This window comes from Bos javanicus, chromosome 4 (assembly GCF_032452875.1).
Source record: "Bos javanicus breed banteng chromosome 4, ARS-OSU_banteng_1.0, whole genome shotgun sequence".
Taxonomy (NCBI): domain Eukaryota; kingdom Metazoa; phylum Chordata; class Mammalia; order Artiodactyla; family Bovidae; genus Bos; species Bos javanicus.
In genome coordinates this window covers 42,346,385-42,361,986 of record NC_083871.1, presented here as the reverse complement: position 1 = coordinate 42,361,986, position 15,602 = coordinate 42,346,385, and the positions used below count along the sequence as shown (strand labels likewise).

At 39.1% G+C, this 15,602-nt stretch overlaps 1 protein-coding gene across 12 annotated transcripts in view; it reads right to left on the bottom strand.

Annotated features, from left to right (window-relative positions):
* MAGI2 (membrane associated guanylate kinase, WW and PDZ domain containing 2) overlaps positions 1–15,089 on the bottom strand; it is a 1,471,158-nt gene extending 1,456,069 nt beyond the window's left edge. For all 12 annotated transcript variants that reach the window (XM_061413833.1, XM_061413837.1, XM_061413836.1 and 9 more), the window contains exon 1: positions 14,789–15,089. In XM_061413833.1, coding sequence (XP_061269817.1) covers positions 14,789–15,089 — 301 coding nt within the window. The remainder of the gene's footprint in view (positions 1–14,788) is intronic.
* Between the last annotated feature and the right edge of the window lie 513 nt (positions 15,090–15,602).

Below are 15,602 nucleotides of genomic sequence, written 5' to 3'. Positions count from 1 at the left end.
GACTGCAAAAGGTCAGTTTTCATTCCAATCCCAAACAAAGTCAATACCAAAGAATACTCAAATTACCATACAATTGCACTCATCTCACATGCTAGCAAAGTAATGTTCAAAATCCTCCAAGCCAGGCTTCAACCTTACGTGAGCCTTGAACATCCAGATGTTCAAGCTGGATTTATAAAAGGCAGAAGAACCAGAGATCAAATTGTGAAAAAGCAAGAGAGTTCCAGAAAAACATCTATTTCTGCTTTACTGACTATGTGGATCACAACAAACTGTGGAAAATTCTTAAAAAACTGGGACTACCACAGCACCTGCCTCCTGAGAAATCTGTATGCAGGTCAAGAAGCAACAGTTAGAACTGTAACCACAGACTGGTTCCAAAGAGGAAAAGGAGTACATCAAGGCTGTATATAGTCACCCTGCTTATTTAACTTATACGCAGGGTACATCATGAGAAATTCTGGGCTGGATGAAGCACAAGCTGGAATCAAGATTGCCAGGAGAAATATCAATAACCTCAGGTAGGCAGATGATACCACGCTTATGGCAGAAAGCGAAGAGGAACTAAAGAGCCTCTTGATGAAAGTGAAAGAAGAGAGTGAAAAAGTTGGCTTAAAGCTCAACATTCAGAAAACGAAGATCATGGCATCTGGTCCCATCACTTCATGGCAAATAGATTGGGAAACAATGGAAACAGTGACAGATTTTATTTTGGGGGGCCCCAAAATCACTGCAGATAGTGACTGCAGCCATGAAAATTAAAAGACACTTGCTCTTTGGAAGAAAAGTTATGACTAACCTAGACAGCATATTCAAAAGCAGAGACATTACTTTGTCAACCAAGGTTCATCTAATCAAGGCTATGGTTTTTCCAGTAGTCATGTAGGGATTGAGAGTTGGACTATAAAGAAAGCTGAATGCCGAAGAATTGATGGTTTTGAACTGTGATATTGAAGAAGACTCTTGAGAGTCCTGTGGACTGCAAGGAGATCCAACCAGTCCATTGTAAAGGAGATTAGTCCTGGGTGTTCATTGGAAGGACTGATGTTGAAGTTGAAACTCCAATACTCTGTCCACCTGATACGAAGAACTGACTCTTTGGAAAAGACTCTGATGCTGGGAAAGATTGAAGGCAGGAGGAGAAGGGGATGACAAAGGATGAGGTGGTTGGATGGCATCACTGACTGGATGGACATGAGTTTGAGTAAGCTCTGGGAGTTGGGGATGGACAGGGAAGCCTGGCATGCCGCAGTCCATGGGTGGCAAAGAGTCGGACATGGCTGAATGACTGGACTGAACTGAAATAATAATTAGATGAATTATAGCTCTAGAAAATTGGTGTTGGAACATTTCTGATGAGTCAGTTTAGAATTATACACTACTGAATCGATGACATAGACATGTGCAAACATTATATAATTCAAAAAATATTTCTAGTTGTTTCTGGCATGCATTGGTGGGTATATTTTTGCAGTTGATTTATTTTCTCGATTATGTTCTATTTTGGATATTATTAAAAATAAATCTGTGTTCCACATAATTTACTTCCGAATATTTATAATTTTCTGTAATTTAAAACAGAGGTCCAACCAGATAAATCTTAGTGAGATAATGGAGACACACCTAGAATTTGAGTGAATTTGTGTAACAAGAATATACATCTTGGTTTATTCTCCAAATAGATTTCTGTTTCTGAAAGATGTTCAGTAATGCTTCCCAAAACAATAAAATGGGAATAAAATAGCTATTTTTATACCATTTTTTCAGTTATATCTGTCAAAAGACTTTGGTCTCAAAATAACAGAAAACCCAGTCCAAATGGTTCAACATATCTTATGTACTCTTAGTTCAATAACAGTAAGTCTTAAGAAAGGACTAGTCTGGGCTCATTATTTTAGCAGATCATCACTCAGTTCAGATTGTCACTCAGTTCGGCCATTCTCCACCTTTGGTCTTTCTCCTCAAGATCACAAGATGGCTCCAGTGGCTCCAGGTATCACCTCCATATATAGCAACTTTCATAGAAAAATGAATATATTTGTCCTGGATATTATTTCTGAGAAACTAAAAAGTTTCTCAGAAAGTCCACAAAGGGGTTCTACTTTACTTTTCATTACTTAGAACTGGGTTATAAGCCATTTCCTAAAGCAGTCACTGGCAAAGAGACGGAATTACCATGTTTGATTTAGACTACTTTAAATTCATCCCCTTGGGATAAAGCTGACATAATACAAAGCATGTGGCACAGCATCACACCAGTGTGTAGATTGTTGAATAAAACTGGCATTCTGTTCAGTAAGGAATGAGAGGATGGGAAAAGAAGAAATGCATCCCAGGTAGACAATCAACAATGTCTCTAATACCTTTGTGACTTTCTAAAGTCTATCTGAAAACATACTCAACAGAAGCAAAACTACTCAATGCTAAAAGTCAATTTCCCCAAAGATAAAGGGTCTTATGATGCTCTTAATACTAGACAATGAAGAATATCCAATTAATTTTGATACAAGAATATAAAAGGATACTTTTTTGATTCACAGTAGTATGTTAGCACACTGCTTGGGCTATCAAAGACATTATAAATTTTAAACAGTTTTTAGTAAAGCTTATGGTATACGTACATTTCACAAATTCATATATATCCACTCCAAAGCAAATTAATTTGCCATAAAGAAAATAGATTTAAATTAAAACCTCAATGTAATTCAAAATATCATATTCTCCATTTCATGACAAAATCCTTTGCTGCTGCTGCTGCTGCTGCTAAATCACTTTAGTCGTGTCCAACTCTGTGCGACCCCATAGACGGCAACTCACCAGGCTCCCCCGTCCCTGGGATTTTCCAGGCAAGAGTACTGGAATGGGGTGCCATTGCCTTCTCCGGACAAAACCCTTTAGGGCTGAATTAAGCTTGGTTTTTCTTGACATTTTCAAATTCTCCATAAAGCAACATTAGTACCTCTATAAGTGATTAATTCTTTAGAATTATAATATATCAAATACTCATTGGGCTTCCCTTGTGGCTCAGCTGGTAAAGAATTCGCCTGCAATGTGGAAGACCTGGGTTCGATCCCTGGATTGGGAAGATCTCCTAGAGAAGGGAAAGGTTGCCCACTTCAGTATTCTGGCCTGGAGAATTCCACAGACTGTACAGTCCATGGGGTCACAAAGAGTTAGACACGACTAAGAAACTTTCACATATACTCACAGCATGTTGGATTCAATCCTCTCATTTTTTCTGAGACATCTAAACCAGTGCAATTTAAACTACTCTGTAAATATGTTATCAAATTCATAAATAAGCATGCTCCTTATCTCTGCCCCTTCTTTACATTACATTATATTACATTAACATTAGGACATTATCTTAGGCATCCTAGCCCACCAACCACTTGGTGATATAAATAAAAATGACTAAAATCCAAACTACTAAACTATTATCATTTCTTAACAACTAATATATATGAAATACAGAAATCATCTGGGCACTCAATGTCATTATGTCTTTTAGGTCTCTCATTATCATAGTTAATAAGGGTTTAAAAATACCAATCATAGTTGAAAATTTATGAGTGCCTGTGCAAGCTTTTCCTGGAGAAGGCAATGGCACCCCACTCCAGTACTCTTGCCTGGAAAATCCCATGGGCAGAGGAGCCTGGTAGGCTGCAGTCCATGGGGTCGTGAAGAGTCGGACACAACTGAGCGACTTCACTTTCACTTTTCACTTTCATGCATTGGAGAAGGAAATGGCAACCCACTCCAGTGTTCTTGCCTGGAGAACCCCAGGGACGGGGGAGCCTGGTAGGCTGTCGTCTATGGGGTCGCACAGAGTCAGACACAACTGAAGCGACTTAGCAGCAGCAGCAGCAGTACAAGCTAGATTTGTCACACGTGGAATAATGTTATGTAACTCTTTCACTAAAATCAGACTGTCCTCTTACATGTATAAATGCCATTCCAGGACTATCAATTTAAAAATTGGCACTGACAGACTTCCCCAGCAGTCAGTGGTTGAGACTCCTCACTTCCACTGTAACAGGTTTGATTCCTGGTTAGGGAACTAGGATCCCACATGCTGCATGGCCTGGCCAAAAAATAACTTTTAAAAACTGGCATTGAACTTTGCTGTTTGAAAAATGTGTGTGTGTGTGCGTGTGTGTGTGTGTGTGTGCATTCATACACATGTGTGGGTGTGTTTCATGTACGCAAAGAAGCAGAACTGACAAATTTGCTATTCACTACAGTGACTCTCCCACAATGAACTGAAGAAAAGGAAAGCAAAGGTACTTCCAACCAAAGAGGAAAATGAGATGATATTAGAGATAATGTTTCAGAAGAAATACTAAGAGGGAAGATTTTAGATGGGTAAGAGCATCTTTGATAACATTCCTGTTCTTCCAGAGAGGAATTGACTTCTTTCTATCTACTTAGACCTCAGTCCTAATAAAATGGTCATCCACTAAGTACATGAGTTGCCAAGAGGCAAGATTACATTTATTCATGATCAGGGTGGTTTTGGAAATAAGCCACAATTTTTGTGACCCTTTGAGTCTTGTTACTTATTTAATAGAATACTTTTTTCATGTAAGGTCCTGTAAATCTGAGGTGCACAGAACATGTTACTTTGATACATTTATATGTTTGTAATATGTTGCCAACGTAATGATATTTATCACATTATATAATAAAAGATTACTGTCTCTATTAATGCTTGTTATTTTTTTGAAGAAAGTGTGTAGTAAAGAGTTGCTTTAACATCCTTATAGCACAGACTGCAAAGAAAGACAAAGTGGTTTCAACTGTGGGCTGATCAGAATGCTTCACAGATGCAAAATTGGACATTTCATATCTCTGAAACTTGCTTATGCTTGCAATCCAGCTACTCAGATTTTGACAAGTTTAGAGTATGTGCTAGATAAATTTGTGGATTTCTACAGCACTCATTACCCTTGTATTAATATATATTCCAGCTAAGTATGTACCTTCTTGTGCACAGTGATACAAAATACTAGGATAAGCACCACTGCTCACACATAAAATGAAAAATAAGTATTAAAATACATATATAATTGGTTTTTGCACATAACATTTTCACTTAGACATTCTCTATGATCTATTAAGTGACAATGTAAAGTGCAAACAGCCTCTATGCTACCTTTAATCCATGACAATATAAATAAGTCATTGTAACAAGTGAAAGAGGAGAGTGAAAAAGTTGGCTTAAAGTTTAACATTCAGAAAACGAAGATCATGGCATCTGGTCCCATCACTTCATGGGAAATAGATGGGGAAACAGTGGAAACAGTGTCAGACTTTATTTTGGGGGGCTCCAAAATCACTGCAGATGGTGACTGCAGCCATGAAATTAAAAGACGCTTGCTCCTTGGAAGGAAAGTTATGACCAACCTAGAGAGCATATTCAAAAGCAGAGACATTACTTTGCCAACAAAGGTCCATCTAGTCAAGGCTATGGTTTTTCCAGTAGTCATGTATGGAGGTGAGAGTTAGACTGTGAAGAAAGCTGAGCACCGAAGAATTGATGCTTTTGAACTGTGGTGTCAGAGAAGACTCTTGAGAGTCCCATGGATTGCAGGGAGATCCAACCAGTCCATTCTGAAGGAGATCAGCCCTGGGATTTCTTTGGAAGGAATGATGAAACTCCAGTACTTTGGCCACCTCATGCAAAGAGTTGACTCATTGGAAAAGACTCTGATGCTGAGAGGGATTGGGGGCAGGAGGAAAAGGGGATGACAGAGGATGAACTGGCTGGATGGCATCACTGACTCGATGGACATGAGTTGGTGATGGACAGGGAGGCCTGGCGTGCTGCGATTCATGAGGTCGCAAAGAGTCGGACACGACTGAGCGACTGAACTGAACTGAACTGAACATCTGGGAAGCTCATGTGTATTTTCCGTGGGGGGTGGCTGGGACTATGCCGAGTCTTTGTAGCTGTGAAGGCTTTCTTTAGTTGCAGTGAGTGGGCTTTTCAATGCAGTGGCTTCTCTTGCTGTGGAGCACAGGCTCTAGGGCCATGGGCTTTAGTAGTTAAAGCTCCCAGGCTCTAGAGCACAGGCTCAGCAGTCGTGGCATACAGGCTTAGCTGCTCCACAGCATGTGGGATCTACCTGCACCAGGGGTTGAACCTGTGTCTCCTGCATTGGCACGTGGATTCTTTATGCCTAAGCCACCAGGGAAGCCCAAGAGCTCATGTTTTGAGAAATGTTTTAAAACACAATGTAATGTGAAAATAGATAAATAAAATATACATTCTTTATTAAACAGATTTGCTTCTTCCCATTTCATTTCACAGTAAATCAATAAAACCCATGGCTGATTCCACTTGTTTTACTTAGTATGAACAGAATGCTAGATATTTAATTTATATTCACTCAAAACTTTGATATAGTTCCATGTATTTTGGCATCTAGTATTACTGCTAAAAGTCTAGAAAGCTTATTATCTTAGCGATTAAAAAAAAAAAAAACTGAATGAGGCTTGAAACATCTGATCCAATTCTGAGAACATAAAGAATACTATATTGTAAAAAAAAAAATAGGAATTACCGTGTGATACAGTATTATTAACTAAAGTACAGATTTTGTTCAAATTTCACAAAATTTTATGCTAGTGGCCATTATTTGTTTTCATACCTTATTTTCAAGATTCCACATTGTACTTAGTTGCATTAAGCAGCTTCACCTGCATGCAACAAATTCTGTTAAATTCTCTTTTCATTTTTATTGTCACAAATATTTTCTAATTTTCCTGGTTAAGGCTTGTTAGATATTCCTATCATTTAAAAGTGGATGTTTAATTTCCAAATGCACGCGATTTGTAAAGTATCCTCGATATTAATTTCTCATTCTGATATAATTTCTCATTTAAATACTTTCTTCTCTGCTTCCCATCTGTGCTTTTTTTAGCCTTCTAACTTTATTGAGGCTTTCAATGGCTAGTCAAAGATTTCTTTTGATAAATGTCACATTGCACTTGAAAATATGTAGATTATTTTCAAATGTCTTTTGATATTGATTTCTAACATAATTCCACAGTGATAAGAGAACAAACTGTATGGTTGCAATACCTTTAGACCATGAAATTTTTGCACCTTGTTTTATGTCCCTGAATATGTTCCAATGTCTCCAAGTTTATAGTCTATGGGAACCTGAATAGAATTTGTATCTCACTGTTGTATGAAAATTGTATAAATCTTAATTATATTGTATTGGTTCATGACGATTTTTAGTTTTACTATACCCTTCTACTTTTCCATATATTCATTCTATTAATTTTTGAGAGTTTAATATTGAAATTACAAACAAAATATCTTAATTTATCTACTTAAAAGATAATTGTAATATATAGCAGAACTATGAGACTTCCCTGGTGGCACAGCAGTAAAGAATTCGCCGAAAAATCAGGAGTCACAGTAGATGTTGGTTCGATCCCTGGGTCAGGAAGATCCCCTGGAGGAGGCCGTGGCAACCTACTCCAGTATTCTTGCCTGGAGAATCCCATGGACAGAGGAGCATGGTTGACTATAGTCCATGGGGTCACAAAATGTCAGACCTGACTGAAGAGACTTGGCACACATACACGCATAGAGGAACTATATGTAACTTTCCAATTTCCAAGTCTCCTGTAAATGTGTTATCATACTTTCATAATTTGAAAAATAAAAAAAAGAGAAAAAAGTAAAACCCATGGCTATTTATAGAAAAATCTCTGATTTCATATGCATGAGTTTCACTAAACTCAGTTAAAAGGTTCAAATAATTATTCCATAAATTTTATCATCAGAGAAATCAATATCTTCAAAATATCTTTTACTTCACACTATAAAGATTTAATCTTTCTTCTGTCATATATTCATTTGCAGCCATTATTGAATACATGACAACTGCCATGATTTTAAAAGTGAAAAAACATGTTTAGGTAAACCAAAATAACTGAAAATAACACAAAGACTGACATGGATTCATGTAACAATTACAGGGAAAAATGTTTCCTAAGGTAAAACAAGCCATAAAATTATGTTAAGTTGAACAAAATCTAATCACTCACTTAAAATATGCATTCATCATCCTCCTTTATCTTTGAAAATAGATGCACTGGACGTATCTGAGTTAATATTCAATCAGTTGTCAAAAAAAGGAAATGTTTTTCCTGTTACTTCTAGACTATCCAAAGCAGACAATATTGTTTATTAAATTTAAAACAAATTTCTAAAGCTTAAGTTAAAATTTTTGATTAATATTTTTTAAAATTAATTAAAAAATTAATTTCCAGAGTCTTTTTTAATGGAGTTTGTAACATATCAATGAAATGTAATAACAGAAGCAATTATCAACTTCCTATAAGAATATGACCATTTTGAGTTTTAAGCAGATCATATCCCTATGCAAGCCTATGTAAAATCAGTAATTATGAAACCATTACTAACTTATCTATACAACAGAAATTATAATTTACTTTTATTAGAGAAATATTGTATCCGTCCTTCCTGTAAACAAAAGAGAGGGAGCTGGGACTGGAATGGGATAATCAATCACAATACTAAGAAAGTTGCAAGACCCTATTCCATGCTTTTCATAATAATCAGACTGTTGTTTAGAAATACTTTTAAAAATTAATGTTGGACACTGGACCAGCAAGGTAAATGTTCTTATTGAATTCTAAGATGGGATTAAGTCAGCTTAAATGCTAAAATCACTTATTTTAGCTGATGGTAGATATACTATTGGTTGCTTCGTCTTGAAACTGTTAATATAAAGAATCATTCGTATTGAGCTGCTGACATGCTCACAAATGCAAAGTAAACTTTTAGCTGACTTTTGATGTATTTTTCTTTATTTTACATGGTTGACTATGAACACATAGGAAATAATTCTGGGTTTTTTTTTTTTTTTTTTTTTTTGCTCTTCTTTATGAGGTTGTGATTTCTAGCTAAGAAATAAAAGTTCTGCCTTAAAACATGATACTTGTATTTAACTCTAGTCACATGTAAGAAGTATAAACTAAATTCCTAAGCTTAAATTAGTGAATTCTAATAGGATTTCTATGCTTGTCAAGCCTAGAGTAAATGATTCAATAAGATATGGGGACAAAGGGAATAAATTATTGAGTGAAAATAAACTATGGCTAGAGTATAAAATAAATATAAAACATCTTTACACATAAAGGTGGCATCAGTGAGAGTTATTTTTAAAAGATGAAAATATATTCCATTCCATTTAATGGCAATACTCTTCACATTAATGCTTTTCAAAGATTTACTTCACTCTATGCTGCTGCTGCTGCTGCTAAGTCACTTCAGTCGTGTCCGACTCTGTGCGACCCCAGAGACGACAGCCCACCAAACTTCCTCGCCCCCTGGGATTCTCCAGGCAAGAACACTGGAGTGGGTTGCCATTTCCTTCTCCAATGCATGAAAGTGAAAAGTGAAAGTGAAGTCATTCAGTCATGCCCGACTCTTAGTGACCCCATGGACTGCAGCCTACCAGGCTCCTCTGTCCATGGATTTTCCAGGCAAGAGTACTGGAGTGGGGTGCCATTGCCTTCTCCGACTTCACTCTATAGAAAAACTTTAAGACTACTACTTGCAAATTACTCATACTACTTACTAGTCAATCATTTTCTATTTCTCAGTTAGTCTTCAATTAAGTGTAAAATCCTTTGAAAGTTAAAAACATTTCATGTCACTAGTTCAAAATGACCAACATGTTTGGAAAGACATTTACGAACACTTACATAATGCTTATTATCTGCCAGACACTACATCATTTAAATACATACCTCATTTAATATTCTCAAGATACTATTACTACCCTGGGCTAGATAACTTGTTTATATTGCCAATACCAAGTGGCATACTCGGGATTCAAACCCAGACAATCTATTTGGGAGACTACATTTAAAGGCTACTCTATCACAATTCTTCAGAGAAATGATTCATCCAGGGACTGCTATGCATTTGAAAGCCATTGTTTAAACTACAAGCAGTCAGGGTTGTTCAATGTGAAAACTTTTTGCTCACTATGAGAGTGAATGTGTGGATTTCAAGCAGCTAAAAAGTGAGCATAAGAAATATGGGAAAAGATTGCACCATATAAATGTTAAGTATAGAAATGTGCTTAGTGCTTAGTCGCTTTGCACAGTTGTGTCTGACTCTCTGCGGCCCTATGGACTGTAGCCCACCAGGCTCCTCTGTCTACACGGAATTTTTCCAGGCAAGAATACTGGAGTGGGTTGCCATGCCCTCCTCCAGGGGATCTTCCCTACCCAGGGACTGAAGGGAGTCTCTGAGTCTCTCTTGTCTCCTGCATTAGCAGGCGGATTCTTTACCACTAGCACCACCTGGGAAGCCCTTAAGAGTAGAAAAGGTGGCACTTAAATACATTAGCTGTAGTTTCACCTCAAAAGTAATCAAACATGACAAAAAAGCACACAGTCATATTTAACGTTCAACATCATACTATCTAAATTTTGTACATTAAAAAATATATTGAAAACTATAGTAGTATCCCCATAAATTATGCCCAAAGATAACTCATTCACCTTGTCCTAAAATTTAAAGATACTTTATCCTAAAATAATTAACTGATCAAATTGCTTAAATAATTCAATAAATTCACATACTTAAGTTTTCTATGGAGGAAAATGAATCTTGGAGAAAATTTGACACAATTTGTTTTCAGCTTTTCAAATAAAGGAAGCACAGAGGTTTAACTCTATGATACTAGCTTGAAGTCAGTCAAAAAGAAGCATGACTCTTAATAATTGTGGATCTACTTTCCTTTGAAGGTGTCTCTGAAAGGAGCAATAGGAGAGAGAGCAATGTACATCTTCTCTAGAACTGAATTTCAAAGGCTTTATTTGGCCCTTCTTCTACATAGGAAAATTTAGAAAACTTTTTGCCTTTTATTTTCCATTGTGAGATCCTAAAGGGGAAAATAAGTTCAGGCTATGCAGGTCCCCAGGTGGTTTTAGATGCAGTAGCAAGGAATGTAGGACACAAAGGTCTATATAATTGCCTGCAGTGAACATTAGTGCAAATTTTAAAAGAAAAAAAAGAAAAACCTTTAGCACTTCAGTACAGATCTCAAAATCACTCAAGAAACTTCCTTCAACTGCATCCACTGCATTAATGAGATCACAGAAGAGAACAACTAGTTTAGAATTAAATGTTTTGGTGATAAAAATGTATTATTATAATCTAAAAAGCCATAATTTATAAAAAATAATAGGATATGAAAATAAATGGTATTTTTCATATATGACTCATCACTGTGTGAATTAAAAGCAGTTTAAATTTAAAAAGGAATATCTTGAATTTAAATGGTTTTCAAAAATGGCTTAAAAAACATTTAAATTTTTGTAGAAAAATTACATCTATTTGTTTATTGCGTCTTAAAATTCTGGTAGTTTACCTTCTTTTAAAATTATGATAATTTCATCTTAAAACAACTGTAAAGGAAAACTGGCCAAACATGTAAATAAAAATTGATTAAAAAATGCAATTTTATATGGTGCACTTTTTAATAAACACTCTTGTTATGCAAATTTCTCCTTTTCTTTGCAAAATCTGCCTTAGTTTACCTGATTATGTATGTAGTTTCTATATAATATGCAGTGTTGAATATTCAAAAATCAGCTATTAATATTTTAAATAACAACTGCTAAACAAACCATGTTTAAGTTTTTCAATTATGCTAGTTTATTGGATCTCTAGAAATAAAACTACAGAGCCAAGAATTTCTATGTATTTTTCCCACCCGTGAAATCGGTAATGAAACCCAAGACACATGACACTATATCTAAAGTTCTGAAAATTTCACTTTACTTACATTGATAAAGTAAACCTATCTATTATTTGACAAGGGAAAGAAATATTTCGTCGTGGGAATAGCATATGAATCACCACACATGGAAGAATATAAAAGAGGATTATATTTTCCACAAAAGCTAAAAGAAGCAATTATTTTTGTTTCTTGGTCAATAGAGATTCAGAAGGTGAATCAGGTTCCTGTGGGGGTTCTGTGAATATCATTATAAGCATCAATCATCAATGACCCAGTGAAGTCCAGAACTAAAGGTTAGTACAGAATGAAAAGAAATTTTCTCTAAATATATCACATTCAGTCATACTTGACTCTTTGCGACCCCACAGACTATACAGTCCATGGAATTCTCCAGGCCAAAATACTGGAGTGGGTAGCCTTTTCCTTCTCCAGGAGATCTTCCCAACTCAGGGATCAAACCCAGGTCTCCCGCATTGCAGGCGGATTCCTTACCAGTTGAGCCACCAGGGAAGCCCAAGGATACTGGAGTGGGTAGCCTACCCCTTCTCCAGTGGATCTTCCCCACCCAGGAATTGAAGGGTCTCCTGCATTGCAGGTGGGTTCTTTACCAATTGAGCTACCAGAGAACCCCAAATATATCACATTATATGTCTATACTCCATGAGTTCTAAAAACTATAATCTTCTAAATAAAACTTAACATAGACGTTGAATATCTGAGACTGTCTTGGATCAATTCATGGAAGGGTTTACATGAGATCTAGTCCAGGTACCCATCTTACATAGGAATCCATGGCATGCGGTCACTGGCCTCTATAAACAATCACAATTATGGGAGCTAATGAGTTCACAGTATAGTTCACAAATTTTTTTAAAGCTCTGTTAAAATCATCTGAATATAAGTAAAATGCTTCATCCTTTAAAAATTTCCACAGATTTGTCTTATTTTTGCCCTAAAGCATAATCACAGGATAGTACTTAATGATAGCTTTCATGCCTTCATTTTTCCAAGTAAAAGTCTTTCCACTGGATTTTATAGAATAGATTGACAATACCCCCAAAATCTCCCTTTCTTTCTTTCCTAGCTGCTGAAGCAACAGCCTGTGAAGGTCCATCTCAAAATAGTGTGCTCAGAATGAGTACATTAAAATGTGGTCATAATTACAAACTACAGTAGGATAAACACTTCACTCATTAGGCTACAATCATTAGTCCAATTTATTAATAACAATATCTTAAAGTTGGCAGCCATTTTCCACTACAAATACCAACCTTGTCAACAAAACTATGGTCATTAATTGTGACATAGACTTCTGGATTCAAAACCAGAACTTCACATTTATACCCATTACTATAAAATAGTATCATGACATCAAATATGCTAACATTAATGCCTATATTCGAACCTCTGGTATGTCATCTTGGAAAACAGTAAGATACTCTATTTGCCTTCCTACCAAACACATTCTTCAGGTTCATACCATATTTAACTCTGTAGCCCGACAAAGAAGTCAATGTTCACATTAGCCTATCTCAAGTCATCAGTCACTAACACTCAAGAATCCCCAACTAAAACTCTTTTGTATGGCAATTTACATTTAAGAAATTTTGCCTGAGGTTTCATTTTTCACTGACTTTTAAAACTGGTTTATAGACAAGAATATCTCCCTAAGAGTGTATCATACCTCCCCAAGAGTGTTTCTTGATAGTAGAGCATGCAGTGAGAATAAGTGGTTGTTCAAAATGCAGGCAATGACATGCTCAATTCCATCTTTGAATCCGAACAATGTGTCACCAACAACCAATCTTTCGATTTGTGACACATATACATACATGTCACACAGGACTGTGAATGTGAGCTACAAAATGTATGCAATCCCTTGTGGAAAATGAAGATACACTATTTTATTCCAGCTAAAGTTGTCCTCTTTCCAAGAAACTTTTATCTCTCTTCCCTACTTCAGGACCAGCATTTTCCTTCAGGCAAAGACAGTTGCGAGAATTCTGCAAGATCCCATCACAGCCTTCAGCGGAGGCTCATCTAAACCAGGTTGGAGCTGACCGGATCCTCAGTCGAAACCAGAAGGCTTTTTCACCCAGTTCCTCCTTAGAAACACGCCCCCCGCCCCCCTCTGCCCAAATCCGAAGCCAGAGGGGAGTCCGACCACAGAGAACTTCCACTCGTGAAGACAACCCCATAGTAAAGAACATTCCGGTAACCACGTCTCTCCTCCGACCTCCAACTCTAGAACCCGCAGCTAGCGCCGCGCCTGCCTCGCAAGCCGCCTCCCGCGGGCCGGCTCGGGGTGAGCTCCCGAGTTAGTCAGTGCGCACGTGACGCGCGGTGCCCACATGACACGACCATGGGCGGGGGAGGGGGACAGAGGAGCGAGGCAGGGAAAAAGTTAAGGCAGACCCGTCAAAGCGCCCGAAGCAAACTGTCCCTTCCCTTCTTTGTTAATTAGTGGCTCAGGGATCCTCAAGGTGTCTTCAGTACAGCTACCGAAACGGAGGGCGCCGGTCTCCGTTTGCCCCATCACCCTCTACTCCTCCCCGCCCTGCTGGTGATGCCGCTGCACCCTCAAGTTGCTCCTTCCTCTCTTTCCTGCCCCCTTCTTCGTTTCTGCCTTCTTTCCTTCCCTAAAAGCTCTTTATCCATTGCGGGCCATGCAGCTGACGCACATTCAATTGCCCCGGGAGCTCGTCGGCACCGCCGAGGTCAGACAAGGCCGAACACCTACCAAACGGGAGGGGGTAACTGCGCAAACAAAGTTGCACGCTGCACCGCAACCCGCCCCTCCCTCCCACTGAGCCCCCCATTCTGAGCCCCGGCAAAGCTCACTTGCTCTGCCGGTTCTCGCTCGACCTCACCCCACTGTCGCGCAACACACCCCCTTCCACACGCGAGCCCACCCTTCCATGATGCCCCGGCGCCTGGAGCGGTCCAGCCTCCTGGTAAAGCACCGAGCCAGCCGCTGCGCTTACCTTGCTTGACACACTTGAGCCGGAGGGGGTCCTTGCAGTGTTTGATCACGGCCAGCACGTCCCTGATGGTGAGCCCCGCCACGGGGGTCTCGTTCACTTCCAACAGCAGTTCCTCTGACACCAACTTGCTTCCGCTCTCATAGGCCACCTTGCCTGGCTTCACCTCTCCCAGGTAGGGGAACTGTCCATTCTCGGCGCCCCCCTTCAGTTCAAAACCCAGCTGACCCTCTGGGTTCCTGCCAATGACACTCTCATGGACTTTGCTAGTCCAGTGGCTTTTCTTTTTCAAGCTTTTGGACATGGCAGTGGGGTGAGTCGCCTCAGCTCCTGAGGGATTCCTTTGGGGTAAGGGAGTTGGTGCTGAGAGAATGAGGCTGGAGGAGCCAGGGGGCCAAGAGGTGAGAAGAGCAGACTTTGCCTTCCTCCCCTCTCTGTTCGGTGCTTTCCCTCTTCTTTGGATGGAGTGTGGTCGAGGAAGGGGGAGGATGACAGGGACGGCTGGGCAGAGGTAGGAGAGCTTGGGTGAGGTTGTGCTGTCCCTTGAATGACACTCAAGGCTGTGGCCCCGCAGCAGAGGAGAGCTGTGGTGGTGGTGGCGGCGGCGGCGGCGGCGGCGACAGCCTGAGCGAGCAGTAGCCGAGCTGGAGAGCGGGTGGAGTGGGGGTGGGGAAGGAGAGTAGGGATGCCGGGGGCCACTCCTGCGTGGTGCGAGTGGGAGCGCGCGCGCGCCTGAGTGTGTGTTGTTAGCTGATATCCATGGTAGCTGCAGTGGCAGTGGCAGGGTCCGCGCGCGCTCGCGCGCTAGCGCGCGCGT